Below are 27,267 nucleotides of genomic sequence, written 5' to 3' on the forward strand. Positions count from 1 at the left end.
TTTATTTACTTTTGAGCATAGGAAAGGCACTATTAAAGGGTTAGTTCACCCAAAAATGAGAATTATGTCATTAATGACTCACCCTCATGTCGTTCCAAGCCCGTAAGACCTCCGTTCATCTTCGGAACAGTTTAAGATATTTTAGATTTAGTCCGAGAGCTTTCTATCCCTCCATTGAAAATGTATGTACGGTATACTGTCCATGTCCAGAAAAGGTAATACAGACATCATCAAAGTAGTCCAAGTGACTACAGTGGCTCAATCTTAAGTTTATAAAGCGATGAGAATACTTTTTGTGCGCAAAAAACAACAAAAATAACGATTTTATTCCACTATTCATTTCCTTCTCTCTGGGCCTCGAGTTTTTTCACGTAGTATAACTGCGTAGCGCATCTGTGTTGTACGTCACACGTAGGCTCACTATTGGCCGACACTGGTCATGTGTGTGATGCGTGTGACGTACAACCCAGAAGCGCTACGCAGTTATACTACGTATTACTACGTATATTATAAACAAAGCAGTTGAGTGTTCCTCCTGATATGACTTGTAACTACTGTTGCACAGCTAAGGTGTCAGGGATCATGATGTAATGAGAGGTGTTCTCAGGTGTACTTGTTGGATGAGTAGTTAGTTGCCATGTTTCCTATGGTAAGTGTAGCTAAGTTGTTAAGCTAGTTTCTGAAGTTAGTTTCTACCTGTGGGGGAAAACATGTTTGTTGAATGTTTTGCACAGTAGAGGCGGTTAACTTCTGTATGTTAGTGAGTATGTTAGGGGTGTTGTGTAGTGCATGTATGCAGGTATGTATGTATGTATGGTCAGATCTGTTTCAGTCTGTTTCGCCCCCCCCTTTGCTTGATGGCTTAGCTTTGATGAGCTTGTTGCCTCTTTGCCTTGGAAAAGGGATCTTCTGTGATCTGCTGGGGTCAAACCAGTAAGGCAGGAAGTTCTCTGGCAGACAATGGGGAGGTAGTTTGGCATGGATGCGTGAAGCTGTGGTGCAAAACTTTGTCTCCGTTGTTGCATTCCTCAGATGATGCCTTCTGGTTGTGACAGACTTTCTGACCTTCTGTGCTTACTGTTGTTGCTGTAGCACACACATGGTTCTTGAGTTTGGAGCTCGTTGGGTGGTTTCTTTATGAGTGATGGGTAGCCAGGATGGTGTTTTCTGGTACCTCTGGGTGTTTGTCAGTGGTTGACTGTGAGAGACCACTTTGTTCTGTGTTGTTGTAGAACAAGTGGTTGTCATCTTCATTATGAAGGTGTATCAGATGAATCGGTGGTCTTCCGTGTTCAGCCTGTTTTCTAGGAACACTTCCAGTCGCCTCATTAGTTGCTCCATGTCTTTTGAGGGTAAACTGTTTTGTTCTTGGGCACACTCAGTGCTGTGCTTAACTGAGTGGTGCCGAGGCGGGTTACTTGAGAAGCGTGGCTGGTCCCATGACTTTTCCATGTGGTTGGTGTGGTATCTGTCATCAGCATGGGAGTCACGTTCTCTGTGCTTCTTACGAAGAACTGTGGTGTTGCCGTGCCACTGGTTGTCTTCCAGTGCAAGGCTTGTGTCTTGGCTGAAGGAGTTTGAAACTGTGGATGTTTTCAAACCTTTCTTTGAGGACATCTTCTGTTTGATGTGGGCCTTGTGGGTCAGGTCACGTAACTGTTGAATTGTCATTGTGTCTGCGCAGGCCTCGAGACCAAGATGATGACTTAATCATCATCACGTGCAGGTTTCTCAGAAAGAGGTTTTTGAAGTTCACATCCTCTTCTTGTTCAGGTGAGTTATGTGCACCAAAGAAGGCTTGTCGAAAACGGTGGTAGTAGGCTTGGGGAGTCTCGTGTCGACCTTGTTTGGTTTCCAAGGCGATTAACACACCATGTTCCGACTCTGGGCCTGTGAATTCTTTTATCAGTGTCTCACATAGCAGCTGGTAGTTTGACTTGACATGAGCAGGTTGTCGGTCCAGGAAGCTTCGTACCTCTGAACCGGATGTCGATCTGAGGAGGTAAAACCTGTCTCTGTCAGTCACATGTGGTCTCACCTCTAGGTGGAAGTTGATATCTCGGATGTAGGCTTCAATGTCTTGGCCCTCCGTGGAGTTCGGGTTGAACTGAGTGATATTCTTAACCAGCTTGTTGAGATCTTTAAAGGTCATCGCCTGTGCAGCTCTGGAGTCTGCCTGGATGAGCTCTCTTTGTTTGTTGGCCGTGAACAGTTCTGTGGTGAAGGCTGGTGATGTTTTGGGTTGCGGCCATTCACTTCTTTCACTGTATGGCAGTTCTTGGATGGAGGACTCTGTCCTGCTCGGCAGTGGTGATGCTGAGGGAGGTCTCTCCCTTCTTGGCTCTGGTTTCTGTTGGAAAATGTGCTGGAGTTCATCTCTGACCGCGTAGAGCTCGTCGTTGACGTCATCTCGCTGTTGGGTCAGATGGTCGATTTCAGCATTGCACCTTTCCAGGTGGTCTTTCAGAGCATTAATTTCAGAGTTCTTATCTTTAATGTCAGCTTTAGCTTTCTCTAGCTGATGTTCAGCAGACTGGAGTTGGTTTACCAGGTGTTTCTGGACAGTCTTTAATTCTCGTTTGTCACGTTCAGTGACTGCAAGGGCTTCTGGGAGCTTGTCAACTTGGTTCTTTGTTTCTTGCTCCACTTTGTCAGGCACTTGAGCTTTCGCTTTGAGCTGGTCTGTGCAGCGTTGGGTGTGCATCAGCTCTGTCAGGAATTCAGTGGTCTGACGCTTGAAGTCGTCCTGGACTTTCACTTCCAGCTTGTCCATGCGGCTCTGGGCACGTGTCAGCTCCTCCTGAAGGTGGGTGATGTGCTTGTCGCTTAGTGTCAGCTGGGCTGTGAAGGCATTGCTTAGGGAACAGATAATCTTGGTTAGTTCCACTTGGTTGTGGTTCTGATTCTGGCTTGAATCATGTGTCAGGAATCTTCTCAGAATTATGATTATTATTAAAAATAATAACAGTTCAATTGTCTTTGGTGTGAGGCAGTCTGTAATGCCTCTGAGCATGGCGTCCACGTCGTCCCTTTGGGCAGTGGGGTTTGTCGTCCACGGCATGTTGGCACGCTGGGGTGAAGAGACTGACACAGATCTGTGTGGGGTGTAAGCCTGTGTGTGGTTGAACAGCTAAGTGTCGTTTCAGTGACTATACAACAATAGTGAAGTGTTGTAATGTCTAAGTGTTGGTCTCAGTGTAGACAGGTAGGCTAGTGATGTGGAAACTTTGTCACTCAACTAAGTGAGGGAAAGAGAGAAAAAGGTTAAAACAAATCTCAATTGAAAGGATTTTTTTTTTTTTTCAATGGGATAAATATTTTTTTTTTTTTATAAATATTTTCTATCAATGAAAAGCTGGTTTCAACTTGTGATGTGAGGACTATGTCACATTTACTGAGTAAGGGAAAAAGAGAGAGGTTAAAAACAATTTCAATAAAAAAAAAAAAAACAAGAAAGAAAGTTCTTAACTAGGATAAATATTATTTTTCTCGTAAATGCTTCCTATCACAGAGAATCTATTTTCAGAAAGGTAAACAATATTATTGTTTATGTTTACAAGGAAAAATAATACAATACTAATGCTGATACCTCTTTTCTAAGTTTGACAGGATTGACACACCTTCAGTTTGGACCGCTTACAGCTCTGCTGGGATGCTTTGAAGGCGACGGTTGCTCAACACTTGTCTCTGTTAATAGATCTTGGATAAGATGTCAAATTGTAAATTGCGTTTACAGATGCAGGGAGAGTATGGAGAACAGAGAGGGTTTGATCAAAATCAAATGCCTAATGATTGTTTTCTTTGGAAAGATTATCTTTCTCTTTCTTTAGACTCGATTGATGGTTCTTCCAGGTTTGTTACCTACAAATGTGAAGAATGGGAAAGCAGGACAGAACAGGAAGGATGTAAGGAGGAAAGGAGGGAAGGAGATTGGATCCACAAATGGCTCTGGAGCCTTTGTCGAACTACGAGTATAGAATTGATAGTTGCCAACAACTTAACATTCAAAAATAAAACTTTGTAAGAGAGGGTTATCTCTGATTTATTTGAAACTTGTAGTGAGGTACCAATGTCTCCTGTTGAGGCTCAGGTGTGTTACTCCCAAGCTTTCAAAGTTCAAAATGTATTCACCTGAAGTGATTAAATCTAAGAGAGAGATTTAGAAATTGGGAAAAATTATGAAATTAGATTTATTAAAAAATAAATCGAGAAATCATTAGAAATTACCTGTTTAGGAAAATAAAACTTCAATCTTAATTTAGTATTTCCTTTTTTTTAAATCGAATTAGAATTTGACAATTAATAATCATAAACCAGTATTTTCTCTTCAAGTAAAATGCAGGTAAATGAAATTAATAATTGTGAACCGAAATTTCCTTTTCACAGAAAAATATGGGTAAAGTATGAGACAGGTAAAATAGGAAAGAAGAAAAGACCAACAGGTGTAAAAATCAAGGTGTTTAAATGGTTAAATCACTTTAACGTTGTTCAAACAGACACTGTATTTAACCACTGATGTTAATACTAATGACAACCGTAAATAATGCTTTAGCATGTGGGTTAGGCCTCAATGTAAACAACTACCTAGCTTAGCTTTAGCTTAGCTAAGGGTTAAGCCCCCCCCCCCCCCCCCGGAAGCGTTGGTTAAAACTTCCGGGTCACGATTGTAACTATGGCGACAAAACAAACTCTAGTGGGCGAACTTGTGAATTGCAGTTTTGTAAACAGTTATTCATGCATGTTACATGAAATGTCGGCACATTTCAACAATGTTCAAAGAATATGCACGTCGATCATATTACGTGAAATGTCGGCGCATTTCAAAAATACAAATAAAGGACACCACTTGTAGCTGCTTTACGACGTGGGGCTTCACTCAGTTGTTTACAAGTGATTAACTTTAAAGGACAGCTTTGTGCTGTAATAGATGGAACAATAGCGATCTCGGCGGATCGTCTCTGTGTTATCTGAGCACACAAAAACAACAGGGTTCTTCACTGTTGGTTAAGTTTCAACGTCAAGCTTTACTTGAACACAAGTTACACAACTATAAATAATTCCTATTCAACTACACTCGGACACACGCAGTGTTTACACGAAAATTCATTGAACAGACACAAACAGATAAGCTTAACAGTTATAGTTTTTCACGGGAATGGTACTAGTGGGACACGCACTGACAATCCTGAGAAATAAAACTTAACTGAGAATATTCGTCCTAGGAGTGGAACTCGCACTGCCAGACAAATATATATCTTTCTATGATGTTTATCACGGATCACCGTGGAACACGCACGATGAATCAGATGAATAACTTATAGAAACACGCTCATCGCTCTGTGAGGAGAATATTCGTTCTTATATGGTTATTTTAATTACTGCAGTTTTAATTTCATTCAGCTCTCTGACTGATGCAAACACACATAACGTTATGGCTATTTGAAACTAAAGACTCTGGAACACGCAGACGTCTTAAACTATAATTAAAGTATTTCAGAATCGAGGGACACGCTCAATTGTTACCTTATCGTTGTGTGAGATCTTATATCTTGGGTTATTTTACTGCAGTTGAAAATAAAATTAAAATAAAATAGGGAGACAGGCCAGACTAGAGTAACAGCTCTCTCTGTGGATTCACTCAGCAGACATTCATTCAAACAGGGTGCACGCGCGGCGCGCTGCATACGTCACACACACAGACTCGGAGGTTCGGATCTCTCCTCCGCATATGAAAATATAATTACTTCGTATATGCTTACAATTTTAGGTTAAACTGCCCACATTCTCCACCAATAAATGTAAGCAAATTAGCTCTATATGAAATATTAATAATCAATAATAACTGGTTATAATTGATTATGAATATTTAATTATTATTCATAACGGATTATGATCAATAATTAATATTTTAATTATCTTTAATTATTTTCAGAATTTACTGTAGCAGAATCAATAGTATGATCATTTTATCAGTTCATCCAATGAACAGAAAGCATAAACAAGTATTAACTCTAGGAAATATAATATCTTCCTGGCCAAGAAAGAATCAATCCCCAGCTAACAATAAATTAAAAAAATAACCACGGGTAAAAGCATCGGTAACTTAGATCGAAGTTTAAGACAATAAATTTGATAAGCAGTACACAAGCAATCTCTTTTCAAATGCAAACAATACTTTATTGATTATATACTAACACCTAAAGCTAATCATCTAAAATATCTAACACAACCACACGCACACATTCATACTAGTTACAGAAAGAAATAAAAGAAAGAAATAAAGAAAGAAATAAAAGAAAAAGAATGAGTTTGGAAAGAATGAGTTTAAGGGTAAGAGGAAGAAAATTCCGAATTTCTATATGCACTTGTAAGACATGACCTGAACGAACCATCAATCATTAATTTAACCCTTCTATCGTTTCTTAGACAGGTTATTACACTTATCAAAACACCAGTTTCAGCTTAAAAGTCTGGAGGTAGTCTACTTGCGTCTTTGCTTTTGCGTTCCTTTTGGGACTTCCTTTGGTCAGCGTCAAAGGGGTTTGTTCGTTGGTTATGGTCTCCTCGTGCCTGGATAGATGTCTGTGGTGTGGATGCCGGATGGTTGAAGGTCTTTGAAGTTGAAAGCGTGCGTTGCCGTGAATCGTGGACCGAAACTTTGCAGCAAAGCTTAACTTAAAACCGAGACTTTCAATCGGAAAAGAAAGAATAACACAAAGAAAGAAAGAAAATAAGATACGGAAAGTAGCTAGATGACTGGAATGGAATCTAACCCATCTGATCTTAATTTGGGTTGATCTGCTCGTCTGTTAACGTTACATGGTTTACTAAACCATCGTCTGCCGTCTCCGTCCTTGTTCTGCACTCGTTGAGAGCTCTTCTCTATCAGAACATTTTGAACGAACTAACTTCCCACCCCCCAACGCTCTGCGCTGGTTTTTAAAGGGTTTTTAAAACAAAAAAGGTTTGTTACCCTACCAATGAAGTCCTGACTGTTGCTTTGTTTGCAAAGTCATAAATCATGTCTTCCCTGGGGGGTTTCTCTAATGAAACTAAAAGACCAGATGCAACAGTTTAGGCATGATTTCTAATTATCAGAATATGAAACATTTTACACAGATTTAATTCCAACCATCTTGCTAGTTGTGTTCGTAAGATAGCATTGATATGAAACAGTACACACTTTCATTCACACCTCTAATAGTTATAACCATTACATGAATTATATGGGATCAAAGCATATTAAAACACACACAGGTGAAACAACACACGTAAAACACCATCGAATTCTGTAATTGCGTGATGTCTGATCCTAAGTCCATTGAAAATTGTTCTCGAATGATTTTATGTAAAGTTATTGGTAAGAATCAGTTCTCTGGTTTGAAGAGAAAAGAGAAATCTGGTTTGGTCATTCAGAGGTCCTCAAGGAGGAGGGGTTCAGGAATGTTGTGGGGGTTCAGTAACATCTGCTGGTATCGATCAGTCTTGCAAACTATCAAAGTTGACCAATAAAAGTCGTTGGTCCGCAGACTTCCTGGAGACTGTGAATGATTCATTGTGTGATGCCTTGGTCTCTGTCTTTCTCTTAACCAATCAGTAATTTGGCAACAAAGCTAGCTTTGACCAGTTATGTGTTAGTGCTGGGGCTGTAATTAGTCAGACTGGTCAGCGCCTGGATCCCGTGACAAGATGGATGAGGATAGAAGTCCTGACCAAATCTTGAATTAATATTCTGTTTGAATTAATATTCTGGAAGATTGATTTGTGGTGTAGTTGTTACACCAGTATATTTTAAATATAATATCAGCTTATTAATAATGTATTAGAAGAACACTATAAGAGCCACTATTAGTATAATAAAAATACATTTTTATAAAACCATTCAGTATGAAACTAATATATTTTAATGTATTACAAATACAGTGAAAAATTATCATTCCGTAAAACACAGTAAAAAATATTTGTATAAAACACACACACACACTTTGAAAGCTAGTAAACTTTAAAGTACTACACCCAGTGTACATCAGTACAGCAGCATATGTAAACTAAAAAAAAAAATACATTAACATAAAATACAGTGATCTGCAAAGGTATTATAAACAACAACAAAAAAACTAACTTGAGTCAATAAACCTAACTACAGTCAATAAAGTGCTGTCATTAATAGCTGCAAGCAGTTACAATGCTGTTAAAACTCAAACCATATTCATCCTTCAAGTGAATTGGAGTGATTGGTCTTTGAGTTTGCCTTGTTGCATTTCCTTCGAATCAGTCCTCGCACCTCAGATGTCTTGGAAATTGTTTGATCACAGTGTCTGTGAAAGGGGAAAAAGAGGTTTTTTTTATATTAAAGCAAAATTAACCTCTGTTAAAAAAGTAACTGTTCCCTTTCAAAAGGGAACTTGCACTGCTTCGATGATGCTATTGGGGAACGATGTTCTCTAGGCGCCTCTTTAATACTTCTGAGTCGCACTAGTAGTGTCATAGGCTGTCACCAGTCAAATTCTATTGCTGTGATTGTACAGCTTTTCAAACACCGGTTCACATGGAGGGTGTTCCCCATAGCGTCATCGATGCAGTGTCTCATTCCCTGTTCTCAGGGAACAGAGGTCGTAACCTAGACGTTTTTTATTACAACACAGGATGATGTTTTGACATTTCCCTCTGTTGTACATACAAGGTGAAAAAGACGTACTGTTAAATGTATTATAAATGCATTAAAGTACATTTGTTTTGTACTAAAAACATACTTAAGTACATTTTTAAAGGGGACATATCATGCTAAATCCACTTTTTTAGCCCTTAAATGCATTTTGTTGTATATTTGGAGTGTTTAGAAGTACAGAAAATTTGAAATTATTCTCTTTAGGTGCTTCGTTGATATCTTTATATTCTGTTTTGGTCATATTTTTCAACCTGTTCCGATTTTTCTGTTCTCTATGACGTTTTTTGAACTATTACGTCACAGTATTTGCAGCAGAACTGCCAAATAAGGACATTGACTTCCGGCCCACCACTTCGAGCAATCCGCCATTTTTATTTCTCGCTGCAATTTTGTAGTCCAAGCTCAAGGATGCAGAAGTTACGAGAGGGTAAGTTAAAATGTTCGGTTGTTGGATGTAATAACCCACACGCTTCATTACACCGTCTAATGTAGATGAACTGCAGCGCTTGTGACAGGGCCATAGATTGTAAAAAATAGGACAGGGCGCATGTTTAACTGAAAGAACGAGCAGAGAGAGAGACCCCGGTCGCGCGCGCGCACTCTCTCTCTTCGGAGCCAGGCGAAAGTGTAAACAAGACTTCACCGTCTCCAAACTAGATACTCTCTTGCTCTCTCTCCCTCACACATATTAATCAAAATAAATGGACACGGTGGTAAAAGGTCGGAAGACCAAAGTTTCATGTGTAAATACAGTAACACACCATTGCGATACTTCCATATGAAGACGTTGTTCTGCAGGTTCGTCGTCTTCATTTTCATCTCGCTCCGGCTCCGACTCTGGCTCGAACATGTAAGGCTGGCTGGACAAGTCTTCCGTTGTTGACATTTTGTTAATAACGTGTGAATAAAACATTTCTGTGCCGCTAGATAATCGTATCTCTGCTACCAAACTACAAAAATGGCCGAACGGGGTGGAGTTGAACCGAGTGTCACCTCTGCAACCTGGAGAGGGGGCGGGGTATGAAGTGTCTCAATTGTATTTAAAGAGACCGCACCAAAACGAGTTGCTCTCAGACGCACATCAGAAAAGGGGTAGAAAAGGGGCCTGTGGAGCTATAATAATGAGGAATTCAGACCCAAGCATTGCAGTTCCGCTTTATATAGACTACAAATGTATGATTTATATGTAAAAAGGAACGATTTAAAAGCATGATATGTCTCCTTTAATACATTTAATTGTAAGTATTTTTTGCCTGGTAAAAATGGAATTCTTTAACATGGCATGTAATGCTTAGTTCATATTTTAACAGTAGACATTCAATATAAAATGTTAATGTAATTCAGAAAAGGAGTTAATAAAATATCTCTTGAACAACTGTGAAGTCTACATGGTATGTCACTGTATCACAGCAAAAAAGGGCAATTTAACTGTTTAACTGAAAAAGTATACCCAGCCAACAAGAATAATAATTATAGGGCCCTATCTTGCACCCAGCGCAATTGACTTTGTACACCGACGCATGTATCATTCCTATTTTGCACCCACGCAAAGCGCGCTTTTCCCTCCCCAGAAGCACGTCGCTAAACTAGGGAATGAACTTGCGCTCCCTGGGCGGTTCAGCGCAAAAAAGGAGGCGTGTTCCGGCGCAAACGTTCCGTCATGCTATTTTGCAGGTTTAGAAAACAATTGCGCCACTAACCAGGAAAAAATAGTTTAAAGTCAGTGGTGCGTTGCGCATGTTATTCATATGCTATTTTAAGGGCGCATTCTTGGCCATAATCAATGTAGCATGTGCACATACACTTTGATTCTCTCATCTACACAGAAGCAGCAGTTTTCATTTTTGCAAATCATACATTATTACGATAGATAGATAGATAGATAGATAAATAGATAGACGATTTATTATAAAAGCATACATCTAGCTTACACATTTACCCAAATTATCATACGCCTGTTTAACCAAAGTTAATTTGGGTGGGTTTCTCCATTTCAATGTAACTTCTCTCTTTTACGGCCATGACGAGAGCGTTGCTCTCCTTGGCTGTGAACCGCTCCTGGCGCGCGCCTGGCAAATCCGCCGTTACAATAGCAATCCGCTATGGAAAAAGCTCTTAAAGGGAATCCGCTGCTCTTAAAGGGAATGTGAGATGACGCTCTGATTGGTTTATTTCACGTTACGCCCAAACCACACCTATGAATAATGAAGCTACTTCAGACCAACCCATTTTAGATTTGCGTCGGGCGCAAGAGTCATTTATCCCGCCGGGAAAATAGCAACAGCGCCCAAGACCCGCCCACAAAGTTACTTGCGCTTTGCGCTTGATACTTGCATTTCAGATCGTTAAAATAGGGCCCATAATGTACAACAAATGCTAATCTTTATTTTTAGCATTAATGTTTTAGTCAGCCCCCTTTGACTTTGAGAGCAAAAAAAAGTGATGTACAGAAACACATACACTTCACCTCTGTTAAAAAGATTTAAGGAAATTAGAAGTTGTGTAAAATATTGTAAGCCAGGACAAATGACTTTCCCAAAAATCAATTAAATAAACAGGTTTTTACATGAATGAGCACAAATTAGACACCTGAAATGGACATTTTGCTAACATTTTCCTACCAAGACTGACCGAATCGCCTTTCAATAAGCCTGATTCAAAAATCTCTATAACAGAGGTGATATGAGATTAAACCATACTTACTACTCTACTCTTTGCTTGTCACTGCACTCAGATTTCAGTTTTTCTTCTATAGCAGCTGGTCTGAAAAACAACAAATATTAATATTTAAAAAAAGAGAGATTTACATACATATATACATATTTATATATCAGTCAGGCATGGCGCGTTTACATTTGTTCACATTAAGTAGCCTCTGTATCTGGATAACTGATCGGATTTCTGTTTCCTGCATAAATTTAAATTAGGTCTGAAGCAGGACACCAGATTAAGAGAAAAGATGATACAAATTAAACATCTTAACTCTATTAATAATAGAGTATCATCTATCATCATTCTATCATTATAATAAATCTATCATCTTTAGCCTAATCTATAATACGATTTTGTAAACGATCTTTGAAAAGTTTGCAAAAAACTGACCAGCCAATTATGGAAGTGTGTACTGATTGGAAATTGATTGCAAATAAAGAAGCACGTTTACACTTGCCTTTTAAATGTGTAAGTGGACAACTTCCAGATACAGGTCGCATGTTAATGTCAAAAAGTGTAAACGCAGCCATAGAAAGTTATCAAAAAGGCAATAAGGTTGTCAAGCTTGAAGAAATATAAACACCAATCACACACTTCCATAATTGGCTGGTCAGTTTTTTTTAAAACTTTTCAAAGATCATTTACAAAATAACAATAAAGCCAAAATGTTCAGGTAATCAGAAATAAATACACAGCTTCATTTTGCAAATACAAATAAAAATATAGCTGCGAGCAGTGATTACGGGCCCAAGCCGGTGGCACCGCAACCCCGGTGCCTTTAGTTACCTAAACCGGTGCCGCCGGCTTTGGCCCTTCATCGCTGCTCGCAGCTATATTTTTATATATATATATATATATATATATATATATATATATATATATATATATATATATATATATAAGACAGGAAATATTACTTGTCTTACCTTATTCTGATTTTATGATACACTCAAAATATTCCACAACATTGATTAACGTTGATTAACCCGTTGATTAACCGGTGGTAAAATATGCTCACCGTCACATACCTAGTATATTTTTATATAGATACAATAGGCCTACCTGATTTTGAACACAAGAGGCCAGTATAGCACTATAAATGACATGATTTATTTATTTTTTGGACTAAAAAAATATTCTGGCTGTTTTTAAACTTAAACAATTATTAAATTGAAAAAAAAAAGAGTTCTGATATTTGTACAATTTTATATAGAAATAAATGGTGTATAATTACATTTTTAGAAGATATGAGGCTTTTAGTGTTTCCATTTTTGACATTACTTTAATCCCTCGCCATAGCAAAACCGTTTGAGATTTTGTATTATCCGTTCACAATTTAGCATCTTTAATGTATTTTCATCATGTTGAAAAAGTTTGGTGGGAATAAAATAAACCACTTAAGAGGAGTGGGTAAAAATTCAGAGGCTGATTTTGCAAAGAAATCGACATTCAAACCAAAATATCTGACTTCCTGTTGGTCAGAGCTAATGACTGTAAATTAGAAAGTTGTCCGGCTCGATGAGACCAATATACGTACTGATTTTTGTAACTGTTGGTAAAACTAACCCCCCCACTTTTGCCAAAATCATTTTGAAAGTGACACACTTCCTGCTGCCAGTTGGTGGCGCTATAACTTTGACTCACAATAGTTACAACCAAGTTTGGTGGCGATTTAATTAATTTAAATTGAAAAGAGTGTTTCAAATTCCATAGCAAGCGTTCTCCAAACAACCCATAATAGCTGACTTCCTGTATATATATATATATAAATATCTATCTATCTATATCTATATATATATCTATATATATATATATATATATATATATACACACACACACACACACATATATATATATATATATAAGACAGAAAATATTACTTGTCTTACCTTATTCTGATTTTATGATACACTCAAAATATTCCACAACAAATCCTTTAAATTTAATGTAAAAATAAAAACGAAAGTAAGCCATGTTGCTCTCACGTAACCCTCTCATTAGAATAAAAATGTTTCAATATTTGCGATGTATTTGGATGCTAAACTATTCTTTATTATATGCTTTGTACTCGTGTTCCAATATCGATGGAAAAAATCATCCTCTTCACACGCGCAAAAATGTGCTTGGAAACATCACAGTGGAGCTCTGCTTACTGTGAATGGTACAAATTGTACTACTGACTATTTAAACAGAGCAGTGTAATTCGTATATGTTAGGTTGACTATTTTTATTATTATATTGTATTAGGGCTATAATGAACAGGCTGCGATGTCAAGATTGCAATTCTGGAATGTGTGTGTGTGTGTGACGCGGTTGCAGTTGAACAGTGGACACATAAAAACATAAATAAAATGTTTTAGTTCATTCCTACTTCCATAGGTACACATTGAAAATGCTCGCTCTACTCCGCACCATTATCAATGTCTGTGCGGACGTCTGTATTTTACTTTCGCTTTGAAGTTAGCGATTTAAAAGCCCTCAGCGGTGTCACACGTCGATTAACCGGTGGGAAAATGTTATCACAGTCACATCCCTAATATATTTATATATAAATACAATAGGCCTACCTGAAAGAGAATTTTACTTGCCCGACCAGAGTATAGCCTGATTAGAACGTCAATAACAAAAAAATAACTTGGGAATCACTAAAACGAGAGATTATTCTAATTTCATTACATTCATTTTAAGTTGCAATCAGTAGTTAATAATAAATGTATTACTGATCAATGGTAACAAGGTTACCCTGAGGCTCATGCAGCTTCTCCAGGAGAATTGTAAACAAATGAGCGCAGCACACAAAAAAGCAACCCAGTTAACAACATACTGACTATAAAAATTACAAATATGGAGTTTTTATATATTTTATAACATATGATAGAGTTAAGCAACCTCACTTGACGAGTAGGCTACTATTTCCTGAATACAATCATGATTGAAACTGTGACATTGATTTCATACAACAGGTTAATAAACAGTTACAATTAAGTCACTTACATTTTAGATGCAATATTGACTGTTTTTGTTCTGTTTCAGCAGCAAAACTAGTTAAACAAAGATCACAGCAGAACCATCGCGCATCTCACAGCAACTTGTTTTCTCATTACTGAATGATTCAGCATTTTGAAAAGAATCGGTTGACTCAAAGATTCAATGGTCAATCCATAAACATCTGTCTCAATCATGAATGACTCAGTCATTCGAACGAATCGTTTGAACGAATGAATCAATGACTCGCTCATTAAGATGGTCGCCTGGCGACACCTAATGGCGGTTTAGTGTATTATCAATGTCCGTGCGGACGTCCGTTTTTTACTTTCACTTTTATATTAGCGATTTAAAAGCACCCGCTCGTGTCACACGTCGATTAACCGATGGGAAAATATCCTCACAGTCATATACCTAATAAATTTATATTTAAATACAATAGGCCTACCTAGTAAAACGTTTTATATACTATTTTGATATCATTTTGGACACAAGAGGGCAGTATAGCCCTATGTTTGCTTTTTTGTTGAACCAAATAGCACTAAATAGCCTGTTTTTAACTTTTTCATACTCCTTGAATTGCAAAAACACAATAAAATGGGTTTAGTTCTAATATTTGTATAATTTTATATAAAAATAAATGGTGTATAATTACATTTTTAGAAGTTATGAGATGTTTCCTGCTTTCTTTTTGACATTAATTTAATCCCTTGCCATAGCAAAACCGTTTGAGATATTCAATATCCGTTTACAATTTAGCATCATTAATATATTTTTATCATGTTGAAAAAGATTGGTGGGAATAAAATAAACCTTTTAGGAGGAGTAACTAAAAACTCAGAGGCTGATTTAGCAAAAAATCCATATTCAGACCAAAATATTTGACTTTCTGTTGGTTGCAGCTAATGACTGTAAATTAGAAAGTTGTCCGGCTCGATGAGAACAATATACGTACCAAGTTTTGTGATTCTAGGTAAAACTAAGCCCCCATTTTTGACTAAAGGTGGCGCTACTGAGCCCCTCACCACGCCCGTTTCTGAAACTTTGCACGTCTACTGGATAATAAGTGTGATGTGTCTGTCGAGTTTCATGCAATTTCAAGTATGTTAAGAGTCTCAAAAGCATCAAAAAAGAATATTAAAGTTTGATGCGTTGCCACGACAACAGTATCTAAGATATCAATAATCCTTTCACAGGTCTACATCTGCCGTGTGTTTACATTATACACATAAAGTTTGAAGCAAATCGGGTAAAAATAAGAGGGTGATTTCAAAGCATTTTGAAAGTGACACACTTCCTGCTGCCAGTTGGTGGCGCTATAACTTTGACTCACAATAGTCATGTTCATGTGATCGGCCTCTTACAACGAACACACTGCTGAAGTTTCATCAAAATCAGTTAATGTATGCAGAAGTTATAACACACTTCCTGTTTCCATTATTCGCCATACATTTGTTTCCTCGCCACGGCCAAACCGTTCGAGATATCAAAAATCCGTCCGCAATTTAGCATCCTCAATGTCTTGACTTCATGCACACCGAGTTTGATTGGGATTGAATTAATTCTCTAGGAGGAGTGTTTCAAATTCCACAGCAAGCGTTCTCCAAACAACCCATAATAGCTGACTTCCTGTTGGGCTGGCGTATAACTTAAGAGTGCGAAAGTTGTTCAGCCCGATGAGATCTATATGTGTACCGAGTTTCATATTAATTCATGCAAGCTAGTTTGATCTATGGACCAAGTTTTCGGATCCCATTCAAGGGGGGCGCTGTTGAGCCCCCCTGCCACGCCCGGGTACCAGCTTCAGCCCGGCCCTGATGGCCGCAGGTTCTGACCTGTGTGCAAAGTTTCAAGAGTTTTCGAGCATGTCAAGGGCCCCAAAAGCCCCTGAAACCTTGAAAAACAATTATAAAAGCAAATCTCTCCTAACAGACAAATCCCCCGCACCCCACACACACACACACTGAGACACAGATACAGAGAGAGAGAGAATTCTCCAAAAAATCACATTCAAACCAAAATATCTCACTTCCTGTTGGTCAGAGCTTATGACTATAAATTAGAAAGTTGTCCGGCTTGATGAGAACAATATACATAATGATTTTTGTGACTCTACTTAAAACTAAGCCCCCATTTTTGACTAAAGGTGGCGCTACTGAGCCCCTCACCACGCCCATTTCTGAAACTTTGCACATGTCTACTGGATAATAAATGTGATGTGTCTGTCGAGTTTCATGCATTTTCAAGCATGTGAAGAGTCTCAAAAGCATCCGAAAAGAATATTAATGTTTGATGCGTTGCCACGGCAACCGTATCTAAGATATCAATAATCCTTTCACAGGTCTACATCTGCCGTGTGTCTACATTATACACATAAAGTTTGAAGCAAATCGGATAAAAATAAGAGGGTGATTTCAAAGCATTTTGAAAGTGACACACTTCCTGCTGCCAGTTGGTGGCGCTATAACTTTGACTCACAATAGTCACATCCATGTGATCGGCCTCTTACAACGAACACACTGCGGAAGTTTCATCAAGATCAGTTAATGTATGCTGAAGTTATAATACTCTTCCTGTGTCCCTTATTCGCCATAAATTTGTTTCCTCGCCACGGCCAAACCGTTCGAGATATCAAAAATCCGTCCGCAATTTAGCATCCTCAATGTCTTGACTTCATGCACACCGAGTTTGATGGGGATTGAATTAATTCTCTAGGAGGAGTGTTTCAAATTCCACAGCAAGCGTTCTCCAAACAACCCATAATAGCCGACTTCCTGTTGGGCTGGCGTAAAACTTGACTCAGGGAAAGTTGTTTGGCCCGATGAGATCTATATGTGTACCGAGTTTCATATTAATTCATGCAAGCGTGTTTGATATATGGACCAAGTTTTCAGACCCCGTTCAATGGGGCGGTGTTGAGCCCCCCTGCCACGCCCGTTTCTGAAACTTTTCACATGTCTACTGGCTAATAAGTGTGATGTATCTGTTGAGTTTCATCCAATTTCAAGTATGCTAAGAGTCTCAAAAGCATCCGAAAAGAATACTAAAGTTTGATGCGTTGCCACGGCAACAGTATCTAAGATATCAATAATCCTTTCACAGGCAAATCGGGTAAAAATAAGACAGTGATTTCAAAGCATTTTGAAAGTGACAAACTTCCTGCTGCCAGTTGGTGGCGCTATAACTTTGACTCACAATAGTCACATCCATGTGATCGGCCTCTTACAACGAACACACTGCTGAAGTTTCATCAAGATCAGTTAATGTATGCAGAAGTTATAACACACTTCCTGTTTGAATTATTCGCCATAAATTCGTTTCCTCGCCACGGCCAAACCGTTCGAGATATCAAAAATCCCCTGGCAATTTTCCATCCTCAATGCCTTGACTCCATGCACACCGAGTTTGGAGGCGATTGGATGAATTCCCTAGGAGAAGTGTTTCAAATTCCTGAGCATGCGTTTCCAAACAACCCTTAATAGCCGACTTCCTTTTTGGCTGGCGTAAAACTTAGAGCATGAAAGTTGTTCGGCCCGATGAGATCTATATGTGTACCGAGTTTCATATTATTATATGCAAGCGTGTTTGATTTATGGACCAAGTTTTCGGACACCATTCCAGGGGGCGCTGTCGAGCCCCCCTGCCACGCCCGGGTACCAGCTTCAGTCCGGCCCTGATGGCCGCAGGTTCTGACGTGTGTGCAAAATTTCAAGAGTTTTTGAGCATGTTAAGGGTCCCAAAAGTGTCAAAAAGGCAAAAAGAAAAATAATAATAATAGAAAAATATAGCTGCGAGCAGCGATTACGGGCCCAAGCCGGTGGCACCGCAACCCCGGTGCCTTTAGTTACCTAAAGGCACCGGGGTGGCGGTGCCCCCGGCTTGGGCCCTCCATCGCTGCTCGCAGCTATATTTATATATATATATATATATATATATATATATATATATATATCTTTAATGTATTTTTATCATGTTGAAAAAGTTTGGTGTGAATAAAATAAACCACTTAGGAGGAGTAGCTAAAAACTCAAGAGTCTGACATATCCAAAAAATCCACATTCAAACCAAAATATCTGACTTCCTGTTGCTCGGAGCTAATGACTGTAAATTCGAAAGTTGTCCGGCTCGATGAGACCAATATGCGTACTGATTTTTGTAACAGTGGGTAAAGGTAACCCCCCCCACTTTTGTCAAAAGCATTTTGAAAGTGACACACTTCCTGCTACCAGTTGGTGGCGCTATAACTTTGACTCACAATAGTTACATCCATCTGACCGGCCTCTTACCACGAACTCACTGCTGAAGTTTCATCAAGATCAGTTAATGTATGCAGAAGTTATAACACTTCGTGTTTCTCTTTTCTCGCCATAAATTCGTGTCCTCGCCATGGTCAAACCGTTTGCTATATCAAAAATCCATCCGCAATTTAGAATCCTCAGTGTCTTGACTTCATGCTGACCGAGTTTGGAGGCGAGTGGATGAATTCTGTAGGAGGAGTACATCAAATTCCACAGCATGCGTTTTTCAAACAACCCATAATAGCCGACTTCCTGTTGGGCGGAGCTAATAACTTAGAGTGCGGAAGTTGTTCAGCCCCATGAGATCTATATGTGTACCGAGTTTCATATTAATTCATGCAAGAGTTTTTGATATATGGACCAAGTTTTCAGACCGTGTTCAAGGGGGCGCTGTTGAGCCCCCCTGCCACGCCCGGGTACCAGCTTCAGCCCGGCCCTGATGACCGTGGGCTCTGACCTGTGTGCAAAGTTTCAAGAGTTTTTGAGCATGTTAAGGGCCCCAAAAGCCCCTGAAACCTTGAAAAACAAAGATTAAATGGAATAGACAAATCCCCCCCACCCCCTGCACACACACACACACACATAGAGACAGAGAGAGAGAGAGAAAATTCTCCAGAAAATCCACATTCAAACCAAAATATCTGACTTTCTGATGGTCTGAGCTAATGACTGTGAATTAGAAAGTTGTCCGGCTCGATGAGAACAATATACATACCGATTTTTGTGATTCTAGGAAAAACTAAGCCCCCATTTTTGACTAAAGGTGGCGCTACTGAGCCCCTGCCACGCCCGTTTCTGAAACTTTTCACATGTCTACTGGCTAATAAGTGTTATGTGTCTGTCGAGTTTCATCCAATTTCAAGCATGCTAAGAGTCTCAAACGCATCCGAAAAGAATATTAAAGTTCCAAACAACCCATAATAGCCGACTTCCTGTTGGGCTGGCGTAAAACTTGACCGGGGGAAAGTTGTTCGGCACAATGAGATCTATATGTGTACCGAGTTTCATATTAATTCATGCAAGCGTGTTTGATATATGGACCAAGTTTTAGAACCCCGTTCAAGGGGGCGCTGTTGAGCCCCCCAGCCACGCCCGGGTACCAGCTTCTGCCCGTCCCTGATGGCAGGGGGTTCTGACTTGTGTGCAAAGTTTCAAGAGTTTTTGAGCACGTTAAGGACCCCAAAAGCCCCTGAAACCTTGATTAACAATATAAAAGCAATAGTCAAATCCCCCCCTCCCCTCACACACACAGAGACACAGAGAGAGGGAGAGAAAATTCTTCAGAAAATCCACATTCAAACCAAAATATCTCTCTTCCTGTTGGTCGGAGATAGTTAATGTCAATTAGAAAGTTGTCCGTCTTGATGAGAACAATACACATACCAAGTTTTGTTGCTGTTGATAAAACTAACCCCCCCACTTATGACTAAAGGTGGCGCTACTGAGCCCCTCACCACGCCCGTTTCTGAAACTTTGCACATGTCTAGGGGCTAATAAATGTGATGTGTCTGTCGAGTTTCATCCAAATTCAAGTATGTTAAGAGTCTCAAAAGCATCAAAAGAGAATATTAAAGTTTGAAGCGTTGCCATGGCAACAGTATTAAAGATATCAAAAATCCTTTCACAGGTCTACATCTGCCGTGTGTCTACATTATACACATAAAATTTGAAGCAAATCGGGTAAAAATAAGAGGGTGATTTCAAAGCATTTTGAAAGTGACACACTTCCTGCTGCCAGTTGGTGGCGCTATAATTTTGACTCACAATAGTCACATCCATGTGATCGGCCTTTTACCACAAACACACTGCTGAAGTTTCATCAAGATCAGTTAATGTATGCAGGAGTTATAACACACTTCCTGTTTTCATTATTCGCCATAAATTCGTTTCCTCGCCACGGCCAAACCGTTCGAGATATCAAAAATCCGTCCGCAATTTAGCATCCTCAATGTCTTGACTTCATGCTGACCGAGTTTGGTGGGGATCGGATGAATTCTGTAGGAGGAGTACATTAAATTCCACAGCATGCGTTTTTCAAACAACCCTGAATAGCCGACTTCCTGTTGGGCTGGCATAAAACTTAGAGCATGAAAGTTGTTCGGCCCAATGAGATCTATATGTGTACCGAGTTTCATATTATTACATGCAAGCGTGTTTGATTTATGGACCAAGTTTTTGGATGCTGTTCCAGGGGGCGCTGTTGAGCCCCCCTGCCACGCCCGGGTACCAGCTTTAGCCCGGCCCTGATGGCCGCGGGTTCTGACCTGTGTGCAAAGTTTCAAGAGTTTTCGAGCATGTTAAGGGCCCCAAAAGTGCCCGAAAGGTTGACAAAAAAATAAGAATAATAATAAAATATAGCTGCGAGCAGCGATTGCGGGCCCAAGCCGGTGGCACCGCCACCCTGGTGCCTTTAGTTACACTAAAGGCACCGGGGTGGCGGTGTCACCGGCTTAGGCCCTCCATCGCTGCTCGCAGCTATATTTATATTATATATATATATATATATATATATATATATATATATATATATCGGACAAGTAATATTCTCTGTCTTGTCACTTTAAAAAAATATATATATATATAAAATTCAGAGGCCGATTTTGCAAATAAATCCACATTCAAACCAAAATATCTGACTTCCTGTTGGTCAGAGCTAATGACTGTAAATTAGAAACTTGTCCGGCTCGATTAGACCAATATATGTACTGATTTTTGTAACTGTGGGTAAAAGTAACCCCCCCATTTTGTCAAAAGCATTTTGAAAGTGACACACTTCCTGCTGCCAGTTGGTGGCGCTATAACTTTGACTCACAATAGTTACATCCATCTGATCGGCCTCTTACCACGAACACACTGGTGAAGTTTCATCAAGATCAGTTAATGTATGCAGAAGTTATACCACTTCGTGTTTCTCTTTTCTCGCCATAAATTCGTTTCCTCGCCACGGCCAAACCGTTCGAGATATAAAAAATCCGTCCGCAATTTAGAATCCTCAATGTCTTGACTTCATGCACACCGAGTTTGGTGGGGATTGGATGAATTCTCTAGGAGGAGTACTTCGCATTCCACAGCAAGCGTTTTCCAAACAACCCATAATAGCCGACTTCCTGTTGGGCTGGCATAAAACTTGACCGGGGGAAAGTTGTTCGGCCCGATGAGATCTATATGTGTACCGAGTTTCATATTAATTCATGCAAGCGTGTTTGATCTATGGACCAAGTTTCGGGACCCCGTTCAAGGGGGCGCTGTTGAGCCCCCCTGCCACGCCCGGGTACCAGCTTCAGCCCGTCCCTGATGGCAGGGGGTTCTGACTTGTGTGCAAAGTTTCAAGAGTTTTTGAGCACGTTAAGGACCCCAAAAGCCCCTGAAACCTTGATTAACAATATAAAAGCAATAGTCAAATCCCCCCCCTCCCCTCACACACACAGAGACACAGAGAGAGGGAGAGAAAATTCTTCAGAAAATCCACATTCAAACCAAAATATCTCTCTTCCTGTTGGTCGGAGATAGTTAATGTAAATTAGAAAGTTGTCCGTCTTGATGAGAACAATACACATACCAAGTTTTGTTGCTGTTGATAAAACTAACCCCCCCACTTATGACTAAAGGTGGCGCTACTGAGCCCCTCACCACGCCCATTTCTGAAACTTTGCACATGTCTACGGGCTAATAAATGTGATGTGTCTGTCGAGTTTCATCCAATTTCAAGTATGTTAAGAGTCTCAAATGCATCAAAAAAGAATATTAAAGTTTGAAGCGTTGCCATGGCAACAGTATTAAAGATATCAAAAATCCTTTCACAGGTCTACATCTGCCGTGTGTTTACATTATACACATAAAGTTTGAAGCAAATCGGGTAAAAATAAGAGGGTGATTTCAAAGCATTTTGAAAGGGACACACTTCCTGCTGCCAGTTGGTGGTGCTATAACTTTGACTCACAAAAGTCACATCCATGTGATCGGCCTCTTACAACGAACACACTGCTGAAGTTTAATCAAGATCAGTTAATGTATGCAGAAGTTATAACACACTTCCTGTTTTCATTATTCGCCATAAATTCGTTTCCTCGCCACGGCCAAACCGTTCGAGATATCAAAAATCCCCTGGCAATTTTTCATCCTCAATGTCTTGACTTCATGCACACCGAGTTTGGTGCCGACCGGGTGAATTCCCTAGGAGAAGTGTTTCAAATTCCTAAGCATGCGTTTCCAAACAACCCTAAATAGTCGACTTCCTGTTGGGCTGGCGTAAAAAGTAAAAGTACGAAAGTTGTTTGGCCCGATGAGATCTATATGTGTATTGAGTTTCATATTATTACATGCAAGCGTGTCTGATTTATGGACCAAGTTTTCGGACCCCGTTCAAGGGGGCGCTGTTGAGCCCCCCTGCCACGCCCGGGTACCAGCTTCAGCCCGGCCCTGATGGCCGCAGGTTCTGACCTGTGTGCAAAATTTCAAGAGTTTTCGAGCATGTTAAAGGCCCCAAAAGTGCCCGAAAGTTTGACAGAAAAATAAGAATAATAATAATAAAATATAGCTGCGAGCAGCGATTACGGGCCCAAGCCGGTGGCACCGCAACCCCGGCGCCTTTAGTTACCTAAAGGCACCTGGGTGGCGGTGCCGCCGGCTTTGGCCCTTCATCGCTGCTCGCAGCTATATTTATATATATATATATATATATATATATATATATATATATATATATATATATATATATAAGACAGAAAATATAACTTGTCTTACCTTATTGTGATTTTATGATACACTCAAAATATTCCACAACATTGATTAACGTTGATTAACCCATTGATTAACTGGTGGTAAAATATTCTCACCGTCACATACCTAGTATATTTTTATATAGATACAATAGGCCTACCTGATTTTGAACACAAGAGGGCAGTATAGCACTATAAATGACATAATTTATTTATTTTTTGGACTAAAAAAACATTCTGGATGTTTTTAAACTTAAACAATTATTAAATAAAAAAAAAATAAAAAAAGAATGAAATAGGTTTAGTTCTGATATTTGTATAATTTTATATATAAATAAATGGTGTATAATTACATTTTTAGAAGATAGGAGGTTTTAGTGTTTCCTTTTTTTACATTAATTTAATCCCTCGCCATAGCAAAACCGTTTGAGATATTTATTATCTGTTTACAATTTAGCATCTTTAATGTATTTTCATCATGTTGAAAAAGTTTGGTGGGAATAAAATAAACCATTTAAGAGGAGTGGGTAAAAATTCAGAGGCTGATTTTGCAAAGAAATCCACATTCAAACCAAAATATCTGACTTCCTGTTGGTCGGAGCTAATGACAGTAAATTAGAAAATTGTCCGGCTCGATGAGACCAATATGCGTACTGATTTTTGTGACTGTACATAAAATTAACCCCCCCACTTTTGTCAAAAGCATTTAGAAATTGACAAACTTCCTGCTGCCAGTTGGTGGCGCTATAACTTTGACTCACAATAGTTACATCCATGAGATCGGCCTCTTACCACGAACACACTGCTGAAGTTTCATCAAGATCAGTTAATGTATGCAGAAGTTATAACACTTCGTTTTTCTCTTTCCTCGCCATAAATTCGTTTCCTCGCCACGGCCAAACCGTTCGAGATATCAAAAATCCGTCCGCAATTTAGCATCCTCAATGTCTTTACTTCATGCTGACCGAGTTTGGTGGCAATTGAAAGAATTTCCTAGGAGGAGTACATTAAATTCCACAGCACGCGTTTCCAAACAACCCTAAATAGCCGACTTCCTGTTGGGCTGGCGTAAAACTTAGAGCACGAAAGTTGTTCGGCCCGATGAGATCTATATGTGTACCGAGTTTCACATTATTACATGCAAGCGTGTTTGATTTATGGACCAAGTTTTCGGACCCCATTCAAGGGGGCGCTGTTGAGCCCCCCTGCCACGCCCGGGTACCAGCTTCAGCCCGGCCCTGATGGCCGCAGGTTCTGACCTGTGTGCAAAGTTTCAAGAGTTTTCGAGCACGTTAAGGGCCCCAAAAGCCCCTGAAACCTTGAAAAACAATTATAAAAGTAAATCTCTCCTAACAGACAAATCCCCCCACCCCACACACACACACACAGAGACACAGATGCAGAGAGAGAGAGAGAGAGAGAGAATTCTCCAAAAAATCACATTCAAACCAAAATATCTCACTTCCTGTTGGTCACAGCTTATGACTATAAATTAGAAAGTTGTCCGGCTTGATGAGAACAATATACATAATGATTTTTGTGACTCTACTTAAAACTAAGCCCCCATTTTTGACTAAAGGTGGCGCTACTGAGCCCCTCACCACGCCCGTTTCTGAAACTTTGCACATGTCTACTGGCTAATAAATGTGATGTGTCTGTCGAGTTTCACCCAATTTCAAGTATGTTAAGAGTCTCAAAAGCATCTCAAAAGAATATTAAAGTTTGATGCGTTGCCACGGCAACAGTATCTAAGATATCAATAAACCTTTCACAGGTCTACATCTGCCGTGTGTCTACATTATACACATAAAGTTTGAAGCAAATCGGGTAAAAATAAGAGAGTGATTTCAAAGCATTTTGAAAGTGACACACTTCCTGCTGCCAGTTGGTGGCGCTATAACTTTGACTCACAATAGTCACATCCATGTGATCGGCCTCTTACAACGAACACACTGCGGAAGTTTCATCAAGATCAGTTAATGTATGCAGAAGTTATAACACACTTCCTGTTTATCTTTTCTCGCCATAAATTCGTTTCATCGCCACGGCCAAACCGTTCGAGATATCAAAAATCCGTCCGCAATTTAGCATCCTCAATGTCTTGACTTCATGCTGACCGAGTTTGGTGGGGATCGGATCAATTTCCTAGGAGGAGTACATTAAATTCCACAGCATGCTTTTTTCAAACAACCCATAATAGCTGACTTCCTGTTGGGCAGAGCTAATAACTTAGAGCGTGAAAGTTGTTCGGCCCGATGAGATCTATATGTGTACCGAGTTTCATACTAATACGTTCTTGTATGTGTCCAAGATTTAAGATTGTGTTCTAGGGGGCGCTGTCGAGCCCCCCTGCCACGCCCGGGTACCAGCTTCAGCCCGGCCCTAATGGCCGCGGGTTCTGACCTGTGTGCAAAGTTTCATGAGTTTTTGAGTCTGTTAAGGGTCCCAAAAGCCCCCGAACCCTTGAACAACAATAATAAATATAGCTGCGAGCAGCGATTGCGGGCCCAAGCCGGTGGCACCGCCAAACTGGTGCCTTTAGTTACACTAAAGGCACCGGGGTGGCGGTGTCACCGGCTTGGGCCCTCCATCGCTGCTCGCAGCTATATTTATATATATATATATATATATATATATATATATATATATACACATATATATATATATCAGACAAGTAATATTCTCTGTCTTGTCACTTTAAAATATATATATAAAATTCAGAGGCCGATTTTGCAAATAAATCCACATTCAAACCAAAATATCTGACTTCCTTTTGCTCGGAGCTAATGACTGTAAATTAGAAAGTTGTCCGGCTCGATGAGACAAATATATATACTGATTTTTGTAAATGTTGGTAAAACTAACCCCCCCACTTTTGTCAAAAGCATGTTGAAAGTGACACACTTCCTGCTACCAGTTGGTGGTGTTTGATATATGGACCAAGTTTTCAGACCCCGTTCAAGGGGGCGCTGTTGAGCCCCCCTGCCACGCCCGTTTCTGAAACTTTTCACATGTCTACTGGCTAATAAATGTGATGTATCTGTCGAGTTTCATCCCATTTCAAGCATTCTAAAAGTCTCAAACGCATCCGAAAAGAATGTTAAAGTTTGATGCGTTGCCACGGCAACAGTATCTAAGATATCAATAATTCTTTCACAGGTCTACATCTGCCGTGTGTCTACATTATACACATAAAGTTTGAAGCAAATCGGGTAAACATAAGAGGGTGACTTCAAAGAATTTTGAAAGTGACACACTTCCTGCTGCCAGTTGGTGGCGCTATAACTTTGACTCACAGTAGTCACATCAATGTGATCGGCCTCTGAAAATGAACACACTGCTGAAGTTTTATCAAGATCAGTTAATGTATGCAGAAGTTATAACACACTATCTGTTTCTCTTTTCTCGCCATAAATTCGTTTCCTCCCCACGGCCAAACCGTTCGAGATATCAAAAATCCGTCCGCAATTTAGCATCCTCAATGTCTTGACTTCATGCACACCGAGTTTGGTGGGGATCGGATGAATTCTGTAGGAGGAGTACATTAAATTCCACAGCATGCGTTTTTCAAACAACCCTGAATAGCTGACTTCCTGTTGGGCTGGCATAAAACTTAGAGCATGAAAGTTGTTCGGCCCAATGAGATCTATATGTGTACCGAGTTTCATATTATTACATGCAAGCGTGTTTGATTTATGGACCAAGTTTTTGGATGCTGTTCCAGGGGGCGCTGTTGAGCCCCCCTGCCACGCCCGTGTACCAGCTTTAGCCCGGCCCTGATGGCCGCGGGTTCTGACCTGTGTGCAAAGTTTCAAGAGTTTTCGAGCATGTTAAGGGCCCCAAAAGTGCCCGAAAGGTTGACAAAAAAATAAGAATAATTAAAGCT

At 39.7% G+C, this 27,267-nt stretch overlaps 2 protein-coding genes across 16 annotated transcripts in view; one reads left to right on the forward strand and one right to left on the reverse strand.

Moving 5' to 3' along the window:
* Positions 1-27,267, forward strand: part of thrb (thyroid hormone receptor beta) — a 519,521-nt gene that overhangs the window by 292,214 nt on the left and 200,040 nt on the right. The gene's annotated exons all lie outside the window — the stretch shown is intronic.
* LOC311094232 (uncharacterized protein) overlaps positions 355-27,267 on the reverse strand; it is a 184,497-nt gene continuing 157,584 nt past the window's right edge. For both annotated transcript variants that reach the window (XM_084132041.1, XM_084132040.1), the window contains exons 2-3: positions 11,372-11,431; positions 355-8,318 (exon numbers count right to left, since the gene is read on the reverse strand). In XM_084132041.1, the coding sequence (XP_083988167.1) occupies positions 1,649-3,061 (1,413 nt within the window). In that variant the 5' untranslated portion in view covers positions 3,062-8,318; positions 11,372-11,431 and the 3' untranslated portion in view covers positions 355-1,648. The remainder of the gene's footprint in view (positions 8,319-11,371; positions 11,432-27,267) is intronic.

Source organism: Abramis brama (genome assembly GCF_963993115.1).
Source record: "Abramis brama genome assembly, chromosome: 12".
Taxonomy (NCBI): Eukaryota; Metazoa; Chordata; class Actinopteri; order Cypriniformes; family Leuciscidae; genus Abramis; species Abramis brama.